The following is a 23,507-nucleotide window of genomic DNA, read 5'->3' as shown; positions in this document are numbered from 1 at the left end:
GCATGTTTCTGTTTTTCATATTTTTTAAACATTATTTTCTAAATATCTTGATTTTGGTTATCCATTTATTCTAGCAGTTAGATGCAGATCTTGCTTATACTGCAGTGAAAACATAGGATAAGTCCCAACTTTTCTCAAAACAAGCATGAGGAGGAAGAAATCCAACAGTAACTAAGTTTATGACAAAATGAAAAGACTGGCAGAATTGGGGACTTGAGAGCCAGGTTCAATTTGAAGAAATAAAGTTTCATCTGTACATACATTCCCTATAACTGTATAATTCATACTTACAACTATAACCATAAAAGAGTAGTAAGTACAAACCTCCAGGAAATAAGAAATTGGTTGAAGGGATATTGGTAAAAACTAAGCAATAACTCTTTCCTTGAAACACTGACAAATGGTTTTATGCACATTAAAAATATCAAGAAATGCCAAATTATAGGAAAAACTGGAAGTGTTGCCTAATCATTTTACAATGAAGCAGTTCATCTTACCTCTGCTGCCAGTTGCTGAAGAGATGGTGAAGCTACAGAATGCAGCCTTGAGTTACCCTTTATGGGGCTGTGGAGACTAACGTAAGCAACAGCATTTCTCTGCAGAACCTTCTTGAAGTCCTGAAATCAAAAAAACAGCAAAACAATCTTTCTGTAGCATAAGTAAAAGTAACAGATTCTGTTTAATCAGTTACATTTTGAATAATAAACACTGTCTACTTAGAATTATTACCTTGTACTTTAAAAAAATGTAATTCATGCCATTAAATAAGAGTACAAAACTCATAAAGGATTTTAAATACATTTGGTGAGGAGTTAAATGTAACATTTTGATGAAATATTTTAAAGCATGTTCTTGAGAAAAGTCAAATTTTAAGAGAACATATTCTTAAATGGTTAACATGTAAGGAGATTCACCTCCAGAACACAGGGTGGAATATTTGGTCTAATGGTGGCACCTAATGTTATAGCCTCAGAGTTAGGGAACAGACAAGGGAAAGCTATTTCAGTGAGTAATAAACCAGTGTTTCCCTTGAAGCAATGAGATACTTTTTGTACACAGTAGTTCTTTATTCAGAGCAAAATGGAGCATAATGCAATTGTGTCCTGGCCCATTTTACCTGAAATAAAACCTGATGCATTTCACACACATTAGTAACATGAAATGTTTCAATAGAATAGTTTTTTCACTTCTCTGCTGAAACCTAACCCTCCAAATGGAATATTGGCTATCCTCTTAATAATGTATCACAACTAAGTAGTCCCTCTGTTATTTTTCTCCCTTGCTTGAACAAATATTTGGTGAGTAATTACCATGGTGGAGTTCAAGAAAAATATCCTAAAAATTGTATAACTTCATGTCCTAGGAATACATGTTTCTTCTTCCAACACTATCAGATGAAAGACTGCAAGGACTTCCAATACCTTGGAAAACAATATGACTCCTATGTTATGTTGAAAATTCAGCTATACCTCTATAAGAGAGGTAAAAAGACAATTCATTTAAAAGTAATATGTATTTTTTAAAAAGGAAATAAACTTTAAACTCAAGTACTTTGCTTTACATATGTTTTTTAAAAACTCCAGTGTTACACAAGCATTGTAGGAAAACAGTTTCTATTTACACACTAGCTCATGTAAATAGATAGTTTACATGTTAGTCCATTTAATTCTCAAAGGACTCCTGATATAGGTCTAAGCGTACTCATTTGATAAATCAAGTCTTGCAAGAAACTATGAGTTTTCTGGCAGAGAAGATTTGAACTCAGACTTCTTTGACTCTAAAAGTTGCAGTATTCCCACAATAGTCTGTGAAAAATAAAGATTCTTCACAGAAGAAATGGTACTTTTAAAAGAATCTATTTAGTAAAGTGTTGTGATTCTCCCCAAGGGTCAGGATCAGTACTGCATCAATTCTCTAATAACACTATCATTATAAAATATTATTTTTAAGTTTATTGACTAAAATCACTTAATTGCTTTAATTAAATCTGTGGATTTCAGGGGGTTCCTATGTAAACAAAATTAAATAGGAAAATATGAGGAGAACCAAGATGGCGGCATAGGTAGACACACTGCGCCTCCTCGCACAACCAGAACTGATAGAAAATTGAACGGCAAGGAAGTCCGACACCAAGTAGATAAAAAAGAAACATACATCCAGACCGGTAGGAGGGGTGGAGACGGGCACCGGGGTGGAGAGGACTCGTGTGGCCGTGGCAGGACCGAGACTGGTGGAGTGTGGGACGAACGGGGCAGGCAGTCTGACCACTAGCAGACCCCGTGGCCCCACATTCGCACACAGATAAACCGAGAGGGCCAGACTCAGAGTGGCAGAGAATGGGGCAGGCAGAGCGGTGGGTAGCACCCCTTGGCCCCACATTCACGCACAGATAAACCAGGACGAGGTGGGGAGCGAAGCAGACCATGTAACCCAGAGCTCCAGCGTGGGGAAATAAAGCCTCAAACCTCTGATTGAAAACGCCCGTGGGGGTTGGGGCGGCAGCAGGAGAGACTCCCAGCCTCACAGGAGAGGTTGTTGGAGAGACCCACAGGGGTCTAGAGCATGCACAAGCCCACCCACTCAGGAACCAGCACCAGAGGGGCCCAATTTGATTGTGGGTAGCGGAGGGAGTGACTGAAATCTGGTGGAGAGTGGAGCAGGCGCCATTGCTCCCTCTTGGCCCCTCTCCCACGTACAGTGTGACAGCGCAGCAACCAGCTTACCCCGCCCCACCCCGGGAACACCTAAGGCTCCGCCCCTTAAAGTAACAAAGGCACCAAGACAAAAAAAAATGGCCCAAATGACAGAACACTTCAAAGCTCCAGAAAAAATACAACTAAGCGAGGAAGAGATAGCTAACCTATCGATGCACAGTTCAAAACACTGGTTATTAAGACGCTCACAGAATTGGTTGAATTTGTTCGACAACTAGATGAAAAAACGAAGGCTATGCCAAGAGAAACAAAGGAAAATGTACAGGGAACCAATAGTGATGCGAAGGAAACTGGAACTCAAATCAACAGTGTGGACCAGAAGGAAGAAAGAAACATCCAACCAGAAAAGAACGAAGAAACAAGAATTCGGGAAAATGAGGAGAGGCTTAGGAACCTCCAGGACATCTTGAAACGTTCCAACATCCGAAGTATAGGGGTGCCAGAAGGAGAAGAGGAAGAACAAAAAATTGAAAACTTATTTGAACAAATAATGAAGGAGGACTTTCCCAGTCTGGCAAAGGAAATAGACTTCCAGGAAGTCCAGGAAGCTCAGAGAGTCCCAAAGAAGGAACACACCAAGGCACATCATAATTACATTCCCCAAGATGAAACATAAGGAGAGAATCTTATGAAGATAGAAGCAGCAAGAGAAAAGGACACAGTTACCTACAAAGGGGTTCCCATAAGACTGTCAGCTGATTTCTCCAAAGAGACCTTACAGGCAAGAAGGGGCTGGCAAGAAGTATTCCAAGTCATGAAAGACAAGGGCCTACATCCAAGATTACTGTATCCAGCAAAGCTATCATTTAGAATGGAAGGGAAGATAAAGTGCTTCTCAGATAAGGTCAAGTTAAAGGAGTTCATCACCACCAAGCCATTATTATATGAAATGTTAAAGGGACTTATCTAAGAAAAAGAAGATAAAAAATATGAACAGTAAAAATGACAGCAAACTCACAGTTATTAACAACCACACCTAAAACCAAAACAAAAGAAAACTAAGCAAACAACTAGACAGGAACAGAACCACAGAAATGGAGATCACATGGAGGGTAATCAATAGGGGATTGGAAGGGGGAGAGAGGGGGGAAAGGTACAGAGAATAAATAGCATAAATGATAGGTGGAAAATAGACAGGGGGAGGGTAAGAATAGTGTAGGAAATGTAGAAGCCAAAGAACTTATAAGTATGACCCATGGACATGAACTATAGGGCGGGGGGGAATGTGGGAGGGAGGGGGTGGGCAGGATGGAGTTGAGTGAAGGGGCGGAAATGGGACAACTGTAATAGCATAATCAGTAAATATATTTAAAAAAGAGAAAATATGAAAGGTCAACACAATTTTTCCCTCACTCATCTTCACTTGGGAATATATTTTGAGCATAATCTGGTTGTAGTCTAAAAGAAAATGTTTCATTTTAATAAGAGTACATTTGATAAGAGTAGACAGAACAAGAAAACTAATAGCTTTTTAAATCCTTTTTAAAGTAGATATTACAATATTATCTTCATAAACTGTACTGAAATAATCTTCTGAGATTTAGTACCTTACAATAGTATGTTTTAAAAGCTAATTAAATCTATATATTAGTAAACATCATCTTACTCATATATCTTTGCTGAAAAAGCCATGAAAAAATCCAAAAAGTGATTAAACGCATAATTAGTTGTCAAACATGCACAAGCACATAAATATTCTAGGACATTGGTTCTTAATCTCATCAAATAGAAAGGGGTTTTCTAACATAAATATTTTTTCTGGGGACTCCCAAATTATTGGAAATTGTGATTTTAATATCTGTTGATTGAGAAAACGTAAAATCACCAAAAGGTACAACAGACTGGGCAAATCCTAAAAAATAAGTTGTATTTTATTAACCACAAAAGTATACACTTAGTTTAAAAACATAATTGCTCACATGCAGCCAAGGTCACATAATTGATTCAACTCATAGGCTATAATGCTTGATGCCCAAATAAATTCAAGAACTTTTGGCAATATACTCTACCATATATAAGGATTCAAAATATTTCAGTTAGGAAATATAATGTTAAATAGATAAACCTGCTTTGAGAGCATAGCTTAGAAATATTCATATTACTTTAGGATTACTGTAAATTTATTGTGAAAATTCCTAGATAGGTATCAAGAAGACTGTATAATACAATTGAATAAATTTTGGGAATTTAAAAATAATTTTCAAGACATCTTAAAATGTGCCTTATTATTATAACAAAATTAGAACATTTTCTTTCTGATAAATATATTCTGAATTAATGTCAGCCCAGATCATAAATCTATTCCCCAATTTTTTTAACTTATTTATATTTTTAAAAATAAGTAATTTGGAACAGAAGTTTGGGAGGTTGTTTCAGCTATTACATTTTCCATCTTACTAAAATTTTGTTAATTAAAAAAGTTATTTCCATAATTCAATTTATACATTTGAATTAGTTTTTTTAATATGGAATAAGCATTCACTTCATTAATTTCATATGGAAAAGCATTCTAATCTTTAATGTGTGAATCTTGATAAATTTTACACTGTAAATTTTTCTCAATTTTAAGTTTTCTTTCTTTCAAATTAAAAACACACTTGCTATTTTCTTATATATATGTTTTTGATGTTTTCTTTGATATTCAATAAATATTCAGTCTTTTCTTGAGTGCTTAAATAAAAAAATGAAACAAGAATATTTCTCATTAGATATTTAGATTTTTTTCCTCCAAAGCTGAGATTGCGAATAAGTTAAAGTGCTTTTATTTTCCTAGCTAAATCTGTATCATTTTTTTCCTCTACATGTTTCCATTGCACCTCTTCTTCCCTTTTTCATAAACGTTTTTTTCCTTTTTATTAAATATATTGGGGTTACACTGGTTAACAAAATTATTCAGGTTTCAGATGCACAATTCTACAGCATATCATCTGTACACTGCATTGTGTGTTTATCACCTCAAGTCAAGTCTTCGTCCATCACCATTTATCCCCCTATACTCTCCTCCACCTCCCACTCCACCTTTTCCAGCTTCCCACAATCACCGCATTGTTGTCTGCATCCATGATTTTTTTCTGTTTTTTTCTTTTACTCAGTCTCTCCACCACCCTCACCCAGTGCCCCTCCTCACAGCTGTCAGCCAGCTCTCTATGAGTCTGTCTCTATTTTGCTTGTTAGTCCTTTTATTCATTACATTCCATACCATGCCAAATGTGCCTGATGTTGTTTACACTTCTTTCAAAAAAAACATAAAAATAAATAGAGCATCTAAGAGTTTTACAATGTTTTCATGGTTGTTAATATGGCATCAAACCAATAATCAGCTGTCATATTCCATTAAAAGCAGTGCATCTATGAGACACAGACACAGAAGCATTTGAAACTAAATACTCCCACTGTTTTTTAACCATGACCCATTCTGGGTCAAAGGCTTCTTAAGATAGGTAGGTATTTACACAGGTAGAAAAGAAGGAGCAGGGAGATAGGTGTGCAAGAGTAAGGAATGGTGACAGGAAGAAAAGAGAGAAAAAGAAATAAAAACATTACATTGAGTCCAGTCTCCATATTTCATAGCTAAGTTATGATGCTAAGGTTATAAATATTAACATAGGAGATCATTTCCTAATTTTAGATATTTGCTAGAAAGTTTTAAAAAGAAAGGTAATGGTATATATCACCTTATCTTTTCTTGTCCTGTGCCTGTCAACCTGTCTAAGGACATACACAATAGCCAGGTAAACACTATTGTGAGTATATTAGAGTCTGTAGATCTGGAGGAAACAAGAACAAGAGGTCATATACAACTCACTGTAGTCTAACTCATGGGTCCCCAACCCCTGGTCATGCCTGGAACATTTTAGGAACCTGGCGTCACAGCAGGAGGTGAGCAGCAAGTGAGCAAGCAAAGCTTCCCTTGCACTACCACCTGAGCTCTGCCTCCTGACACCCCCCCATCCCTCCACTACCCAGTCCGTGGGAAAACTGTCATCCATGAAACTGGTCCCTAGTGCAAAAAAGGCTAGGGACTGCTGGTCTAAGTAATCCCCCCCCTTTTTTTTTTAAAGAGAGGAAGGGAGAAAGAGAGAGAGAAACATGAATGCAAGTGAGAAACATTGATCCACTGCCTCTTGCACGTGCCTCAACCAGGTATGGAACCTGTAACCTAGGTGTGTGCCCCGGTTGGGAATTGAACCCACAGCCTTTCGGTGTATAGGAAGACACTCCAACCAATTGAGCAACAGCAGCTGGGGCATTCTCCTTCATTCTTGGAATGATTTCAGCAACCTAGCAGACATAACATCTGGGTTGAGATGTACATTCTTGTCCATGGCTTCAACAATTTTACTGTCAGTTGTTGGAAGCTGTCCTGCCTGGTTTCAGGGTCTGTAGCCTCCTTAATGGATAAAAGGGTCCCACAGCTAGGGCTGAGTGAAAAGGCCTTATGGACATAAGATGCTAAGGAGACAAAAACCTATCCCCTCTTTCATATCCCCCTGCTTGGCTGGGGCAGATGACTGGTTAGACAATGACCTGTAAGATTCCTCAAAGGAGAAACAACCTAAGACAGGCACAGTCATAAAGGGACCATCAGGGAAGGACTTAGGGGACTACAGAGAAGGGGCAGAAAGACCCTCACCCCTCAGCTTTTTCATAGTCTGAGTCCTCATTCTATCTGTAAGAAGACTCCTAATGTCTGGGATGCTTTGCTCTCCCTGCCTGACTCAGCCTGAAGACAATGCCAGAGGCAGCTGCAGCCTTGTACTAGAACAGATGGCTCCAGGGGGAAAATCTGGCCAGAGAAAGAAAGTACATTGTTTCCTTTGAGGCTTGTTTGATAGCCCTGTTGGTATGAACCAGACATTTGAGCTCCAAGTGTAGGAAATGAAACTCCCTACTTCATGATGCACTCCTCAACAACCTTCTGGCGTCAGCATATCCCACTGACCCTGACCGGAGACAATCCCTATGTTCCTTCAATTATTATCTGTAGATGATGTCAGTTTTTCATGACTGTAGCTTTTTGGACATTGACTAATGAGCTTTATGGGCATACTATGTATCTCTGTGTGAGCTGAACTCAATAAAAGTCTATTGAGAGAGAGGCTAAAGGCCCTTCTCCTCTGAGAGATTGGCCTCCTTTCCTCCCCAAGCAGATCATGTCTTGGTAGACTTATTCTCATCCAAGGTGGCAGGGGAGCACCCCCTCCAGCCCCAGTCTGCTATCATCAGAGAAGAAAGGGGGATAGAAGTGAGAGAGAGAGAGAGAGAATACTAATAAATATACATTTACCTCTCCCCATTCATATGAGCCAATATTGCCAAAAACAGTTCCTCCCCAGGAACAGAAAACAATACTGCGGTCTGGTCTCCACCCTCTCTTAACTCTGAACATCAAGGCCTGGATAAAAGCTGTGATTACAGCAGTGCTACTGGCCCATTCTTGTCCACTGTAACTGGATGCTGTGTGATGGTGGCTGCCAACTATGACATACCGGTCTGGAAATAGAAAGACACAAGAGCCATTAAAACAAAATATATCCCTTAACAATAAATGTAATGACATTTACATAATTCCATTGCACAACTGAGCAACAATTATGCAAAATTGTTCTAAGTCTACTTTACATTTTTTCAGCCTCTGTCTTGATTCACACATCTGTGTATAGCAAAGCAGAGGCAGTTGCTGAACCCAATTATGAATCCAAAGCTTAGATCCATATTGCTGTCCTCTGTGACATGCATATTAATTAATGAGGTATACAAATATACCACAATCAAACATTTATCTAACATTTTCCCAGAATCATAGTGGGAAGTGCCCTGTAAACAATGTGTGTATGCTCAGTAAATATTAATGAACTATTCGTACATTGAGGGAGCACTTATTTAGTAGCTGTAAATATTAAAAATGTGGTAGTCATGTATGGATTTTGCAATAAATGAAGTATTTAGAGAATTAATTATAGTTTCCAACTTGTAATTTTAGCTTCTCTTTTTTCTCCAAAGAATAAAAAATCAACAACATCAAAAGGCATCCAGTTATTGTAAAATATCCTTTTCAGATATTTTATTTTACATAATTATACAAAATCTATTGGATACACTATTAGAAATGCCGCAACGACACATGGATGTGGCTATACAATGTACTTTACTGACTGTTGTCATCAATAAAGTAGACTAAAAGCATACAGTTTCCTCTGATTTTCTTGTCAATGAATGTTCTTGGTACAGAGCTAAATTTATTTGCTTAGTGGAGCTACACATTTGTCTCATAGCTTGATGCTTGAGTGTGCAGACTTCGAAGCCTGCCTGCATGGATTTGAACCCAGTCAATTCATTCACTAGTTGCGTGACCTTTGAAAGCTTGTTTAGCCTTTCTATGTCTTAATTCATTCAACTATAAAATGGGAATAAAAGCAGTACATGCATCATTGTTCTTTTTGACTTCTAAGTGAGGTACTATTTGTTAGGCAGTTTGAACAGTGCCTAATGCACAGTGAGTACTATATATGTCTGGAATAATGTAATCACCAGTTGCCTTATGGCATCACTAAGCTACCTCTTGGAAAACATCCCTTTTTTGATGCTAGTTTGAAGCTGTTTTGGTTTTCCACACTTATATTGAAGCCAGCAAAGACTTTTATCTGCCAACATTTCATCAAAATTTAATTAATGGTATTCATAGTGTGTCTGCAAATGTTGAAACCCTGGGAATTTATTCACTCATATCCCAGATAGGTGTGAAAGTACTGTTTGGAATTGTCTTTACTCAAAATAAACATCTAAAATCCTAATACTGATTGAGATTGTTCCCAAATTTCAGAATCATTAAAATTATGTCATATTTTTGTATAGAATTCACATACACAAGATTTGAGAAGCTTTGCTGATATGCATTGAAAAATACTACTGGTACATGAATTGTTATTGTTTTCTATGTTGAATTTCAATAAAAAATATTTTTACCCTAAAGCTAATGTAATACTGTACTACTTGGTTTTTCAACAATAACTTGCAAATGCAGCAATATTGATAAATACAAGAGTAAGTAAAAGTAGGTTTGTAGTTTTTATGGAAAAAGACATGCAGGTTTTGATTAGTACAATACCTTTATTAACTGTGTTTGTGTACTAACAAATGGAAACCCACTTTTGCCAACTTCTATATTTCTAGTGCTTCAATTAGAGATCCTTATGATGAGAATTTATTAAAATGCAATGGTAACAATTTTAAATTTTACTTATAGCTTGTGTTATGAGCAGAAGTTGTTCATTATTGCTACTGGAAGGAAATTAGAGATAATATATACTTCCCATTAACTTTGTAAGAAGTGGCTGGCAAGAAACTGGGCAGATATAAAATTGATCTCAGATATCTCTGAGTCAGCAATTTTAAGGTCAATTTGACCGATGTCATAGAGAACAATAATTGGCGAAGGAGAACTTGAGTAAATGCCCTACCCAAATTAACAGAAGTGGCGCAAGTGCACTAAAAAGGTTGTTGCATTCTGTGCTGTATAACAAGCGCATCAGAAAGTAATATGTGATTCAACCTCACAATGTATTGGGAAGTGTTGCTACTAATATATGTATTAGCTATTTTTACTTTTTGAGCCTTTATCACATCATCCCAAGGTTCAATGAGCATCCTATAACAATGATTAAGTTATTTGAAATTTAACCAGATGATCATTTTTCATGAGCACCTTCAACACCTAAAGCCATGTGGACACCAGGCAGACTGTCAGACTAAGTGGACTAAAGGTCAGAGATGAGACATAGATTAACTTTAAAAGATTAGATTTGAAGACAAACAAATATTTTAAAAACCCATACCATTAAAACTTAAATATTTTATTTTTAAAAGTCTTTTTTTCTGTAAATAAAAATGCTTTCAATGATGTTATGATGAATAAAAGAAAATAAGAAAACATTGGCTTTTACAGCTTTTTTTTTTTTTCACCTGGCACACGGCAGTTTAACAAATATAAACTTTGTTTTTTGTTTTGTTTTTACTTCCTCCTTCCACTCTCTACTGTGATTTATTATTGAAGAGATGTGGAAAGAAGGAAAATGAAGGCCTGTTCCTTGGTTTCATATGGACTCCCTTTAGAGTGCTATAAACTTCTGGGTAAATGCAAAGTGGGATACTTAACTATGCTATTAAATTATTACAGAGCAATTTTTTGTAATATTTCATATAAAGTGTAGGTTATAAACTCTTCACCCTACTTACCTGGAGAGGTCAAGCCTTTTAAATACCCAACAACATTAGTAACTGTTTTGAATTCTGTGACTGTATGAACATGCATGTTGACAATTTTTTCTTCTGGAAAAAAAAGAGAAAGGATTAATTTTTTCTCTGTGTTTTTGTGTCTTTTCTTAAAATATTCGAAGTTATTTATCCAGTATCATCAGCAAAATAGTTTTGAACCAGTAAATTTTTATAGATAACCACTTACACTTTTTTGACAAATGTTCATTCAATACTTCCTGTTGACCCTATTGTAGGTGATCACTATGCAATGATGACAGAGATACGACTACTAAGGCTTCATAGAACTGCAAAGCCATAAATAGGCAGTTCTCACCCTCACATTTACAGACACAATGGGGTTCAACAAGAGAGCACCCAGAAGACGACCTTGGGACGATGTGGGCAACTCATATTTTTAAAGACATTTTTAAAAAATCAGATAAAATATTTCCAAAGAATTTTAAGGTTTTTTCTAATGCCAGAAAAAGAACTCGTGGAAGATAAACTGTCATATATGATTCATTGTTACATTACCACTTTGAAAACTATAAAGTATTACACAAATTTAAAAAATATAGATTCTGCCCTGGCTGGTGTAGCTCAGTGGATTGAGCACAGGCCTGTGAACTAAAGGATTGATGGTTTGATTCCCAGTCAGGGCACATGCCTGGGTTGTGGGCCAGGTCTCCAACAGGGGGTGCTCAAGAGGCAACCACACATTGATGTTTCTCTCCCTCTCTTTCTCCTTCCCTTCCCCTCTCTCTAAAATAAATAAATAAATAAATAAAATCTTTTAAAAATTATACAGAGTCTTAAAACTGTACATATTTTTAAATATTGGATTCTTCATTTCAACCTATGTTCAGAGGTCTCTCTCCTGTATTCTAAACATCCACCAATTGCTCTGCTGCTTTCAGTTTTTCTACTTATGCTTAACATTCAAACTTTTGATAACAATTAAGGCAAAGACACTACTTAGGAGGGACTCCAGTCACATCCCTAAAGTGGTCTTTGAAGGCTTTTGGTGCAACATGGGTTAATCCTTTATTTAATAGATTCCGCCAGTCAGGGAAGTCTGTAGGGGAGATTCAAGGGCAGCCAGGTGGTGTATGTAGTTCTAGGGTGGGGAGGGAGGCAATAATAAAGCAGCTAATTCCAAACAGACACTTTCTGAATTAGTACCGACAAGCCTTCAAATGTCATTTCTGACTACTAGGTGAAAACTGCTATGATAAAAGTTGCTTCCTCCTTGAACACAGCCTACTAACAACTTAAGTGAAAAATCAGTAGTGAATCTGTTAAAAATATAACTAAAACAAGAGTGAAGAGACCCTGAGAGAATGTCTAAGTGCCTCATGTATAAGAATGGAGAACTGTTTAAAGCCTGAGGATTGTAGTTTTAATTTAGATGCTATGCAATTTTCAGAACACCTCCAGATTTACAGAAAAAATTAACAGAAAGTGGAGTTTCCAAATTATCCTCTCTCTCCCCTGCCCCCAGCTACTAACATCTTGCATTAGAGTGATGTATTTGTTGTCACTGATGAGCCAATATTAATACGTTATTATTACCAAAGTCCATACTTTCCATTAGGGCTCATGCTTTTTATTGTACACACTTATGGGTTTTGACAAATGAATAATGACATGCATCCATCATTACAGAATAGTAATCATATACATCATACAGAATAGTTTCATTGCCCACAATATCTCCTGTTCTTTACATATTCATCTTTCCCTTCTTCTCTCCCTGCTGAGGCCCTGGCAACCACTGATCTTTTAAATATCTCCATATTTTTGCCTTTTCAAAAATGTCATGTAGTTGGACTCAGATGTTTGCTTTTAATATTGGTTTAATTCCCTGTTCTCAGTTTGTTCCAAATAGTCGAGATAAATGAATATTAGATAAAAGTCATTACCATATAGTTTTAAAACACCTTTCCACTTTATTTTTGAGTTGGATATGAATGAACAATTTTCTCTGGTTTTCTAAGATTCAATATCAATTTGTTTTTGTAATTCAGCAGTGAGAAAACCTTACACTATATAGAAATGTGCATTATACTGCTTGGAAAATTACCTTATATTAATAGAGTACCTTAAAATTTCTAATAGCCATTTTCACACACATACACTAATTTTCATTGTACATCAATAATTCTTGAAAGCACCAATTTAAATAGCTTCTATTACCTTCATTTACTGAATGAAGCACATAGGAGCAAAACTGGGGCTCAAACCCAGCTCTTCATACAAATAACATCTTTATCTGAACAAAAAAAAAGCCTCTTTTACTGTAAGGCTCCATGTTTTTATTATGAGACATTCCTCAAACATAAATGAACCAAAAATAATAAAATATACAATGATGACTTACAGCTAGTTTTAATGTGTAATTTGACTACCTTTTCTTTATCAATACCCTTTTCCAATGAGCTAGTATACAATCTTATAAATTTAGTTCTTACTCTGAGGTTAATGTAAATTGTTTCAAGTTTTTTGTTATATAGATGTAGATACATAGATATAGGTAGACATAGGAATAGGCATAAACAATTATTTTACAGGTTATGCCATATTATACAAATATGATGTTTTTACTTAGCTTTATATTTTTCATAACTTTTCATGAAAGTAAATGGAGATCTGTGTCATTCATTTTACCTGCTAAGAAGCATTTGGATGTAGAGTCAATCCCAGTTTATTTTACAGTTCTATTACTGAGAATTACTGAGGCAATTTACACAGTTTTAATACTACATTGTGGCAAAGAACATTTTTACTTTCTTGTGTATGGGTGCTATACATTCACAAATAGATAACTCAAAGTGTAATTTCTGAATTATAATATAGTATGGGTAGCTTCAACTTTATTCGGCATTAGAAATTGCTCCGCAGACTTAAGTTTTGATATTTTTATGTGTACAAGAATTTCATTATTGTTTTATTTTGTATTGCTTTGATTACTAGTGAGGCTCAGCAATTTTTAATTTTAGTTTTTATTTATATTCTTTGACCATTTTCCCTTTAGGTGTTTATCAGTTTAGGTATTTTTGTGGGGTTTTTAATTTGAATATTACTCACTTATTATGTTTATTATAAATGCTTTTCACTCTGTGATTTTTATTTTCTTGATATTATATTTTAAAATATTCATATGGTCAAATTTATCAATATTCACCTTGAATATTTGGGGGCATATGTTTGTTTTGTGTTGGTGAGGAAACCCTTATTCTGATGTCATAAAATGTTTTCTAAGTATTTTAAAGTAGAATTTTTAAATTTATATATTTAATCCAGCCAGTATTTCTTATGAAGTAGACTTTCGACCTTACCTCTGCCTTATGGATAGCCAATTACTCTCATGTAATTTACTGAAGTATTAACTAAGCTGCTGTCATATAACGAGATCTAATTCATACATGTATTTGTTTATAGTCTTACCATTGCATTTTATTTTATCCAGTGCCATACTGTTTAAATTAATATAAATTTTTAAATAATGAAAAGGTGGGTCTTCTATCATCACCATCATTATAAACATGTAATATTATTATTCAATATTGGGGACATTTATGGACCATTATTTTAATATGAACTTATATATTAGTTTGTCATGTATCATAAATAGACATTTCAGGATTTTATGGAGATTGCACTGAATTAATGGACTCATTTGAGAAAATTATATTGTCTTCTATCTATGAATATGTTATGCCTCTCAATTTATTTTAATTGTTTTTATGTCTTTTAATAAAGTTTTATTTTTTCTTCATAAAAATTCTGCACAACTGTTATTAAATTTATTTTTACAGTTTTTCTGTTAATAAAATATACTACTATAGCTTATTTTATTGTGTATAAGCATACTATTTAATTTTGTATCTTGGGCTTACAATGAGCCTTCTTATTAATATTTTATAGGTTCTAATAGGGGCTTTATGGGGTTTTTATTTCCTTAGTTTCAACTGAAACAATTACTTGTCAAAAAAGGATAGTTTTGTTTTTTCCATTCACGTTTTTATAGCTTTGGCTTACTGTTTTTATCATTTTGTCTGGGACTGCCAGTGCAGTGTGGAATACAGGCAGTAAAAGCAGCTTTCCTTGGTGCTTGCTTTGTGTTCTTCACTTTAAAAAGAATGTTCCTAAGATTTTATTATTTTAAAAAAGACATTTTCTATATATTCCTGGAAAAATTCCATTATCAGATTAGAAAAATCATTTCTGTTCTTACTTTGCTAAGAGGTATCTGTTTTGAGATAATTATAAGATGTACTGTAAAAAGTGTAAGATTTGACACTTTACAATGTCAAATAAAATGCATATATGTCTGGAATAAGCTTTGCTTCATCATAATTTATAATTTGTATTTGTTATTACTACTTTAGGATATTTTCAAATATATGTGTAAGTAATTGGTTGATAATTTCACTTCTCATTTTTTTAAATTTGATATCTGTGTAATACAATCTCATAAATGTTTAGAAATCTTTGTCTCGTTTCCTAGATTCTGTAAGAGTCTATGTAGCATGGGGAATTATCCATTTTACAAAAGGAGTGCCAGGATTCACACATAAAACTATTTGACCCTGGTATTTTCTGTGAAGGGGAAAATGATATATTTTCACTTAATGTATATTTTTATTTCATTTCATTCCATTAATATTTTCAAACAAATGTATTAAAATGCTTATTAGTACATTCAGTTTTTAAGATATTTTTCTTCTTAATTTATTTGTATTTAGTTGTTTATTCTATTCTTATGTTTAAAAAAATTACTGCCACTCTGAGCAGTATGGCTCAGTTGGTTGGGTTCCAGGTCAGGGCACGTGCTGGGTTGCGGTTCGGTCCCTGGTCGGAGTGCATGCAAGGGGTAACCCATCCATGTTTCTTTCTCATATCGATGTTGCTTGACTTCCCTTTCTCCTCCCCTGCCCCTCTCTCTAAAAGTAAATAAATAGAATATTTTTTAAAAATCACTGCCATTTAATATTTCTTTGTCCTCTTTTCCATATATAACATTAACTTATTTATGTCTTTTTCCCCTTTCATCAGTTTTGCTAGAAGTTAAATGATCAATATTTTCAAAAACTAGTTTTGGATTTTGTAGATAATCATAATTGTTTTTTTACTTGAATATTATGTACTATGCATATTATTGGCTTTGTTGAATTTTACCTAAATATATTCTCTTTTTTTAACTTAATTTCTTAAGTTAAATGCTTAGCTCATTGCCTTTCTCTCTCTCTCTCTCCGTGTGTGTGCATACCTGTGTGTGTGTATATATGTGTGTGTGTGTGTATACACACACACACACATAAAATCATCAAGTTGGTCAGAAGACTAATCAACTGCAACACTATCTGTGTTGCCTATTTCCCACTTGTCCATCTGAATCTGTTTTCACCCAGCATCCAGCTCTGTGCCCAGGTAGATGACTTCTGTGGAGTAATCTACCTGGTTCCTTTACTCTTGGCTTCTGCTCGTATTTAGCCAATGGAAAGCATCAATAAGTAATCAGTGGGTTGCAACACAAAGATTATTATTTTTCATCACACTCCCTGGTTGGTTGCTGGCTATGACTACATTCCTTGAAAGTCATAGTTTCTGTTAGAACATCCTCTCTTACAGATCAAGGACTTGCCAGTTCTTATAACTATGCTCTCTTCCTGGCCCTTCACATTGAGGGGTAGTAACAATTACTAGCCTTATTGCAGTCACCATCCCTCTCCTGTCCCCCTCTACCTATTCCCATTTGGGTATAGGTCCTTGACTAAACTCCCTGGAATTGCACATTTTTACTGTATTATTGATTTCTTTATGGCGATGTAGTTTATATGCCGATCAATCTAGGCATATTCACTGAGTCATCCATATGTGTTGCCAGGAAATACTTGGTTGGAGAGGAGTGGAAGGGTTCTTTTTCCAGTAACATGATGGACTTGGATATCCAGACAAACTGAACATAATTTCCAATGCAGAATAGCAGTAAAAAAAATCTATCTAACAGCATCTAAGAACTAGCAAGTAAATAAGGACTTGCTCTGTAAAAAATTAAGTTGTGACAAGACTCCAATAAATGAAGCAGTAAAGCTGATTTCAACCTGAGGGATTTTATTGAATGTGGAAAACCTTTCATCTTGATGGCCTCATAAGATGCAAAGGTCAGGAGAAAATGCACTGTGACTACCCACGTTGGAGAGAAGAAAGTTCTGAAAAGTGACTATTTCTCCATATGGTAGGAGCCCTAAAGCACTGTAATCCCCACTCCCTTCCTAAGGACTGCAAAGAGCAAAGCAGAGCAGGTATCCCTAACAAGGAATCCCTAAGAAGTTAGAATTATAGGATAATTCTAAAAGAATACAAAACTATATAAATTCTAAAATAGTAGTAGCAGAAATATAATGATAAAAATCAAAATCTAAAGAGAAAAGAACAAAAGGAGAACATACTAGGTGATGTAAAGAAGAAATCCTAATTTAGATGAAAAGTATAACCATAAATGCATCAGTAATCACGTTAAATGTAATGGACCAGATGCTCCAGTAAAAATAATCAGATTGCACTTAAAATACAAATCAGTTGTTATTCATGACACATGTTGAAAATGAAAGATACAGAAAGGTTGAAAATTTGAAAGATATAGCATAAAGTTACTAACCCCAAAAAAGCTAGTGTAGCAAAATTAATATTACAGCAAATCAACTTTAAGACAAGCTTTATAGATATTTAAAAGATCACTTCATTGGATAAGTATTGCAACTACCTGGGAAGGTATACTGTATAGTTGAATTTATAAACACCCAAGAAATTGCCTCAAATATATAACTCAAAAATTAACAGAACTACAAGGTAAAATGGACAAATCTATACTCACAGTAAGATGTTTTGAAACTAATAATAAGATGTAGAATATCGAAATGATCTGATTAAAGAATTTAGGCTAAATGAACATATATTCAATTCTACACCTGACAACTACACAATACATGTTCTTTTCTCCTGGGCCATAAAGGAGAACTCAAAGAATTGAAATAACATAGAAATAAAGTAGAAACAATACATTCTAATGAAAAACCAAGTTGTTTATACTCAACCTCATTATCATACCATGATGCCAAGTAGCATGTAAGTACCTAAAGCATGGCGGAGAGAGGCAGGAGAGGCTACTCCAACTTGAGTAGAAACATAGAGGGCTTTTTATGAGAAGATGGCATCTGAACTGAGCTTTAGGGAATACTTGGGTTTTACAACATAGAAACACAGATGGGCAAGTCATATTTGGATAACACTAATAGAATAATAATGAGAAAAATGAAATATCTGAAGGAAAGAGCAGAATATAGAATGAGAAATTCATTGAAGAGTCTGTGGCAGTTTTTCTAGGTTAGTAAATGACAATGTTAGCCCATTATGAAAAAAAGGACCATTCAAATATAACGATAGGGATATGCTCTAAGGGATTCTATTATATATATTTATATATATCCATATATAAAAATATATATGAATATATATTTTGAATATATATGAATATATATGTATATATATTTATATATATACATATATGTGTATATATACAGTATAAAATTTAGTTGGAATTTCTATCATTTGAAAGGAGTGACAGGTACTGGAGAAATAATGTTAGAAGAATGTAAGAAACTGTGAAAATTGCTGAAAAACATTGAACACTGAATACCACTTGTTAAAGTAATTTTTCTTCAAAGTGTACATCTCAGGTTGCCTTTGGGTCTTTTAGCAAACAAACCAAAAAAATTCTAGACTGAATCAAAACTGAATCATTTCCTAAAATCAAACCTGTCAAGACACAGAGCTGAACACTTGAAAAGTTCTAGGTGAATGACAGATCTGTGTCACCTTCAGTCAACCCAACCTGCACTCCTCAGGATACAGAGAATTGACTGTACTTTCTGTTGACTTTGGACAATAGGTTTCCCACCTATATTCACTCTGTTTAAGACCCTTGATGAATAGTCCTTCAAAGTGATTTCTGAAGTGATTTTTTCCCCTTTGTCGAAGAACTTCAGACTGGCAGCTCATGAAGGCTAATCTTTAGTTCTACGAATCCTCTGTTATCAGCTTCCAGCTCAGACTCCGAGGTTCACTGTGCAACTGACTGCTTGAAGAGCCATAAAGCTGGCGTTGCACCATTGCTCAGCTCAGTGACTCCTGACACCTAGCCTGCATTTGTCACAACACCGATCGTTCTTTCTTAAAGTATTCTAGCTCACTGGATTTTTTTATGTAAAGAGTGGCCACCACATCTACATGCGTGCTATACACAAGTTGTCTGAACAAATTACATTTTTATATCATGTTCTTCTGAATATTTTCTTCCATGTTGATGGCTGGTATTTATTAAAGTCCACCCTTCTTTTAAACAAATTTTCAATTTCCTTAACATACTTCTTCTTCTTCTTCCTTTTTTTTAAAATGTATCCTGAAGAATTCTCTCTCGGGGCTCTTCTGAACAGGTTGATTGGTCTCATATGTAACAACAATAAGTAATGCTGGATTCAACTGTACTGACATTTCTTGTTAATGGATATTTCCTGAAAAGCTAAAATGTACTACTTGTCAATAAATTTTAGTATAGTGACAATTTGTGGATAATATGTTCAATATATCATTTTAAATCTCTGCTCAGAAAATGATAATGTGTACTTTCAAGTAGCTGTTAACAAATTAGAAAGATAAATCCTTGAAATATGTAAAAACCATAAATAATATTATCAATAGATATTATATTTTTCTAATAAGAGTAATTTTCATTAACATATATAAAATTTTGAAGAGGAAAACAGTAACTATGTATGTAGGTATGTACATATGTATATACATTATATGTACATCCATATGAGGTGACATGACCCAAACTTACTTATATAAAACTTATCATCATGTCATCACTAATGACATTCAGTTTTATGCAACTTAGAGTCATTTTTATATTAATCAAAAATGATGCATAAAACATTAAATTGTCTCTTTTAACTTGATGCATTTTATTTTGTCCTAAATTACATTAATAGATTTTATACTTTCTCCTATTTTTAAAAAATATATTCATTGATTTTAACCAGAAGTTCAGATTGATATCTGATACTTTAAATTTCCCAGTTTTCTTATATTCTCAAGGACAAAGATTGACAATACTCATATATTAGACCAATAGGTAAGACCTATGAAATAGAAGATTATAAAAATGACACAGAGTCAATATTCAACTATCTAATTAATGCAAATTATCTATCTATTTATATACAAGAACTTTCATACTGCTTCTTTTTCTATGCTTCATGCAATTCTTGGTCACCTCAGTGCTTTTAATGTAAATGCCACGCTCTCCACTTCACTTTCCTGAGCCTATTTCACGAATGCAGATACTTACTTTGTTTAAAGTGTTATGGTGTGTATTAGCTACACAGCTGTTGGTTGTAAGGAACTGAAATGCTAACATAAATGGACTGGAAAACAGTTGGAGGGGGGATGTATTGGCTCATATAAATGTCCAGGTCAGCAGATTTGGCTTTAGACAAAGCTTTAGAACTCAAATGGTGCAGACAAGATTCTCTCTCTCCTTCTGTCAGTTTCCTTCTGTATCTAGTTCTCTCTTTTTCTTCCTCTCTCTCTCTCTCTTTGTCCCCCTCCCCTTCCTTGTTGGTTCCATTCTTAGGTAAGGCTCTACACGCAAGGTCCCAAGAAATCTGCCAAAAGATCCCAAGGTTACATGCTTACTTGTTCAGCTCCAGTGTTAAAGTGAGTCATTGCTAAAAATCCAGAAATTGAGTCTAGTCCCTGTTGGGATAGATTAGATCTTGAACCAAGCATGATAATAAGCATGATATAATATGCCAATAAACTTGAGCTAATTAGGATGTATTTCTATAGCTTGGGTTATGGTCAAACCTACTCACACTACATTACTAGGTAATGTTGGCAGCAGTTCAAAATGGGAGAGGGACAAATAATTGCTAAGAAAGCAAATATGATGGGCAAATTTCATTACACTATTGTCTGGACTTCAGAGAATTCTGACTCAGTGTTTATATAGGGTTAAATAGGTAAGAAATAATTAGTTGATTTACACATATTTAATGTACTTTTATCTAAACTTCTGAGTGAAGATGTTCCTATACTAAAGCTCAGGGCTATATTTAGAATGTTAAACAATAAGATATAATATGCTTCAAACTATGTTTTAATCCATAAACTGTAAGCATTGCTCTCATTGCTGAAAAATAAAGTGTCTCATTTTGTATCATTTTCATGTTCTACCACGATGCATATCATAGTGAGCAACTAGTGTGTTTATGTGTTTATGAGAAAACTTAAAAGTTAATTACCTTGCCTGTATCATAAGTATTATTATCTAAAACATTGGGGTAAAAGGTGATTATCCTATATTTGAGGTTAGTTTAAATTTAACAACTCACTCAGACTGCTCAATCAGTATTTGGAAAATCTAAATGTAATATTTTGTATTAAAAATGATAAAAGTCTTTTATCCACCTTGAATTTATTTTTGTGTATGGTGTAAGCTGGTGATAGAGTTTCATTTTTTTGCATGTAGCTGTCCATATCTCCCAACACCATTTGTTGAAGAGGCTATTTTTACTCCATTTTATGCTTCTGCCAGCTTTGTTGAATATTAATTGACCATAGAGACTTGGGTTTATTTCTGGGCTCTCTGTTCTGTTCCATTGGTCTATATGTCTATTCTTATGCCAGTACCAGGCTGTTTTGATTACAGTAGCCTTGTAATATAGTTTGAGATCAGGTATTGTGATCCCTCCTACTTTGTTCTTCTTTCTCAAAATTGCTGTGGATATTTGGGGTCATTTAGGGTCCCATATAAATTTTGAAAAGTTTGTTCTATGTCTGTGAAATATGTCATTGGTATTTTAATAAGGATTGCAATGAATCTATAAATTGCTTTGGGTAATATTGACATTTTGATGATATTTATTCTTCTAATCCATAAGCACGAATAAGTTGTGACACCATAAAAGTCCTAGAGGAGAACAGAGGCAGTAAATATCAGATATTAAATGCAGCAATATTTTTACTGACATGTCCCCTAGAGCAAGGGACATAAAGGAAAAGATAAACAAATGGGACCTCATCAAAAAAAAAAAAAAAGCATCTGCATGGTTAAAGAAACATCAGTGAAATTAAAAGGGAACCAACTATATGGGAAAATACATTTGCAAATGATACCTCAGACAAGGAATTGATCTCCAAAATATATAAAAAGTGCACATGACTGCACTCCAGGAAGACAAACAACCCAATTAAAAAATGGACAAAGGACCTGAACAGACACTTCTCTAAGGAGGACATACAGAGGGCCCAGAGACATATGAAAGGATGCTCAGCATCATTAGCCATCAGAGAGCTGCAAATTAAAACCACAATGAGATACCACTTCACACTAGTCAGAATGGCCATCATAAACAAATCAACAAACAACAAGTCTTGGAGAGGTTGTGGAAAAAAGGGAACCCTACTGCACTGTTGGTGGGAAGGCAGAATGGTGCAGCCACTGTGGAAACAGTATGGAATTTCCTCAGAAAACTAAAAATGGAACTGCCTTTTTACCCAGCAATTCCATTGCTGGGACTGTATCCTAAGTACCCTGAAAGACTAGTTCAAAAGAACCTACGCACCCAATGTTCATTGCAGCACAATTTACAATAGCCAAGTGCTGGAAGCAGCCTAAGTACCCATCAGTAAATGAGTCGATTAAAAAAAGACAAAAAAACCCCCAAAACACTGTGGTGCATTCACACAATGAGACACTATGCAGCAGAAAGACAGAAGGATCCCCTGCCCTTTGTGACAGTATGGATGGAAATGAGAGCATTATGCTAAGTGAAGTAAGCCAGGAGGTGAGGGACAAATACCTTACAATCTCACCTGTAAGTGGAACCTAATCAACAAAACAAACAAGCAAGCAAAATATAACCAGAGACACTGAAATAAAGAACAAACTGACAGTGACCAGCAGGGAGGGGTAAGAGATAAAGGGGGAAGTTAGGAGATGGGCCATCAAGGAACACGTGTAAAGGACACAAGGACAAAGCCAAAGGGGGTAGGTTTGAGGGTGGGAGAGGGGGATGGTGGGGCTTGGTGGCATGGTGGAGGGAAAATGGAGACAACTGTTCTTGAACAACAATAAAAAATTAAATTAAAAAATGATAAAAGAACCTATTATAGCATGCAATATCATCTCAGTTCATATAAATTTCAGCTTGAATTTTTCGAAAACCAATGATAATCACTATATCCATGAGAAAAAGTTGATACGGCATAATTTCTTGGAAAGCAGGCCTGGTTGCTTCTTTAACACTAGAGTTTTAAATACGTTTCAGTTTATATCTTAATATTTCTTCTAAGCTTCATGTATGTTGCTAAATTATCACGGAGATATGGTGGGAGAGTGCTATTCTGCATAGCTATGCCATTATTATGCAGACATTTGGCATATTGTGGAGAACATCTGTATCATTA

General features: G+C 35.0%; 1 protein-coding gene across 9 annotated transcripts in view; it reads right to left on the bottom strand.

Annotated features, from left to right (window-relative positions):
• The window catches only part of NAALADL2 (N-acetylated alpha-linked acidic dipeptidase like 2), a 1,136,857-nt gene that overhangs the window by 316,139 nt on the left and 797,211 nt on the right, over positions 1–23,507 (bottom strand). For 8 of the 9 annotated variants that reach the window (XM_053918088.1, XM_053918087.1, XM_053918089.1 and 5 more), the window contains 3 exons: positions 10,950–11,042; positions 8,002–8,207; positions 498–617 (listed from right to left, as the gene is read on the bottom strand). In XM_053918088.1, the coding sequence (XP_053774063.1) occupies positions 498–617; positions 8,002–8,207; positions 10,950–11,042 (419 nt within the window). The remainder of the gene's footprint in view (positions 1–497; positions 618–8,001; positions 8,208–10,949; positions 11,043–23,507) is intronic. The other variant, XM_045198092.2, reaches the window with a different exon arrangement.

Source organism: Desmodus rotundus, chromosome 2, assembly GCF_022682495.2.
Source record: "Desmodus rotundus isolate HL8 chromosome 2, HLdesRot8A.1, whole genome shotgun sequence".
Lineage (NCBI taxonomy): Eukaryota > Metazoa > Chordata > Mammalia > Chiroptera > Phyllostomidae > Desmodus > Desmodus rotundus.
Note: the sequence above shows the minus strand (reverse complement) of the source record. Positions and strands in the feature narration are given on the sequence as shown.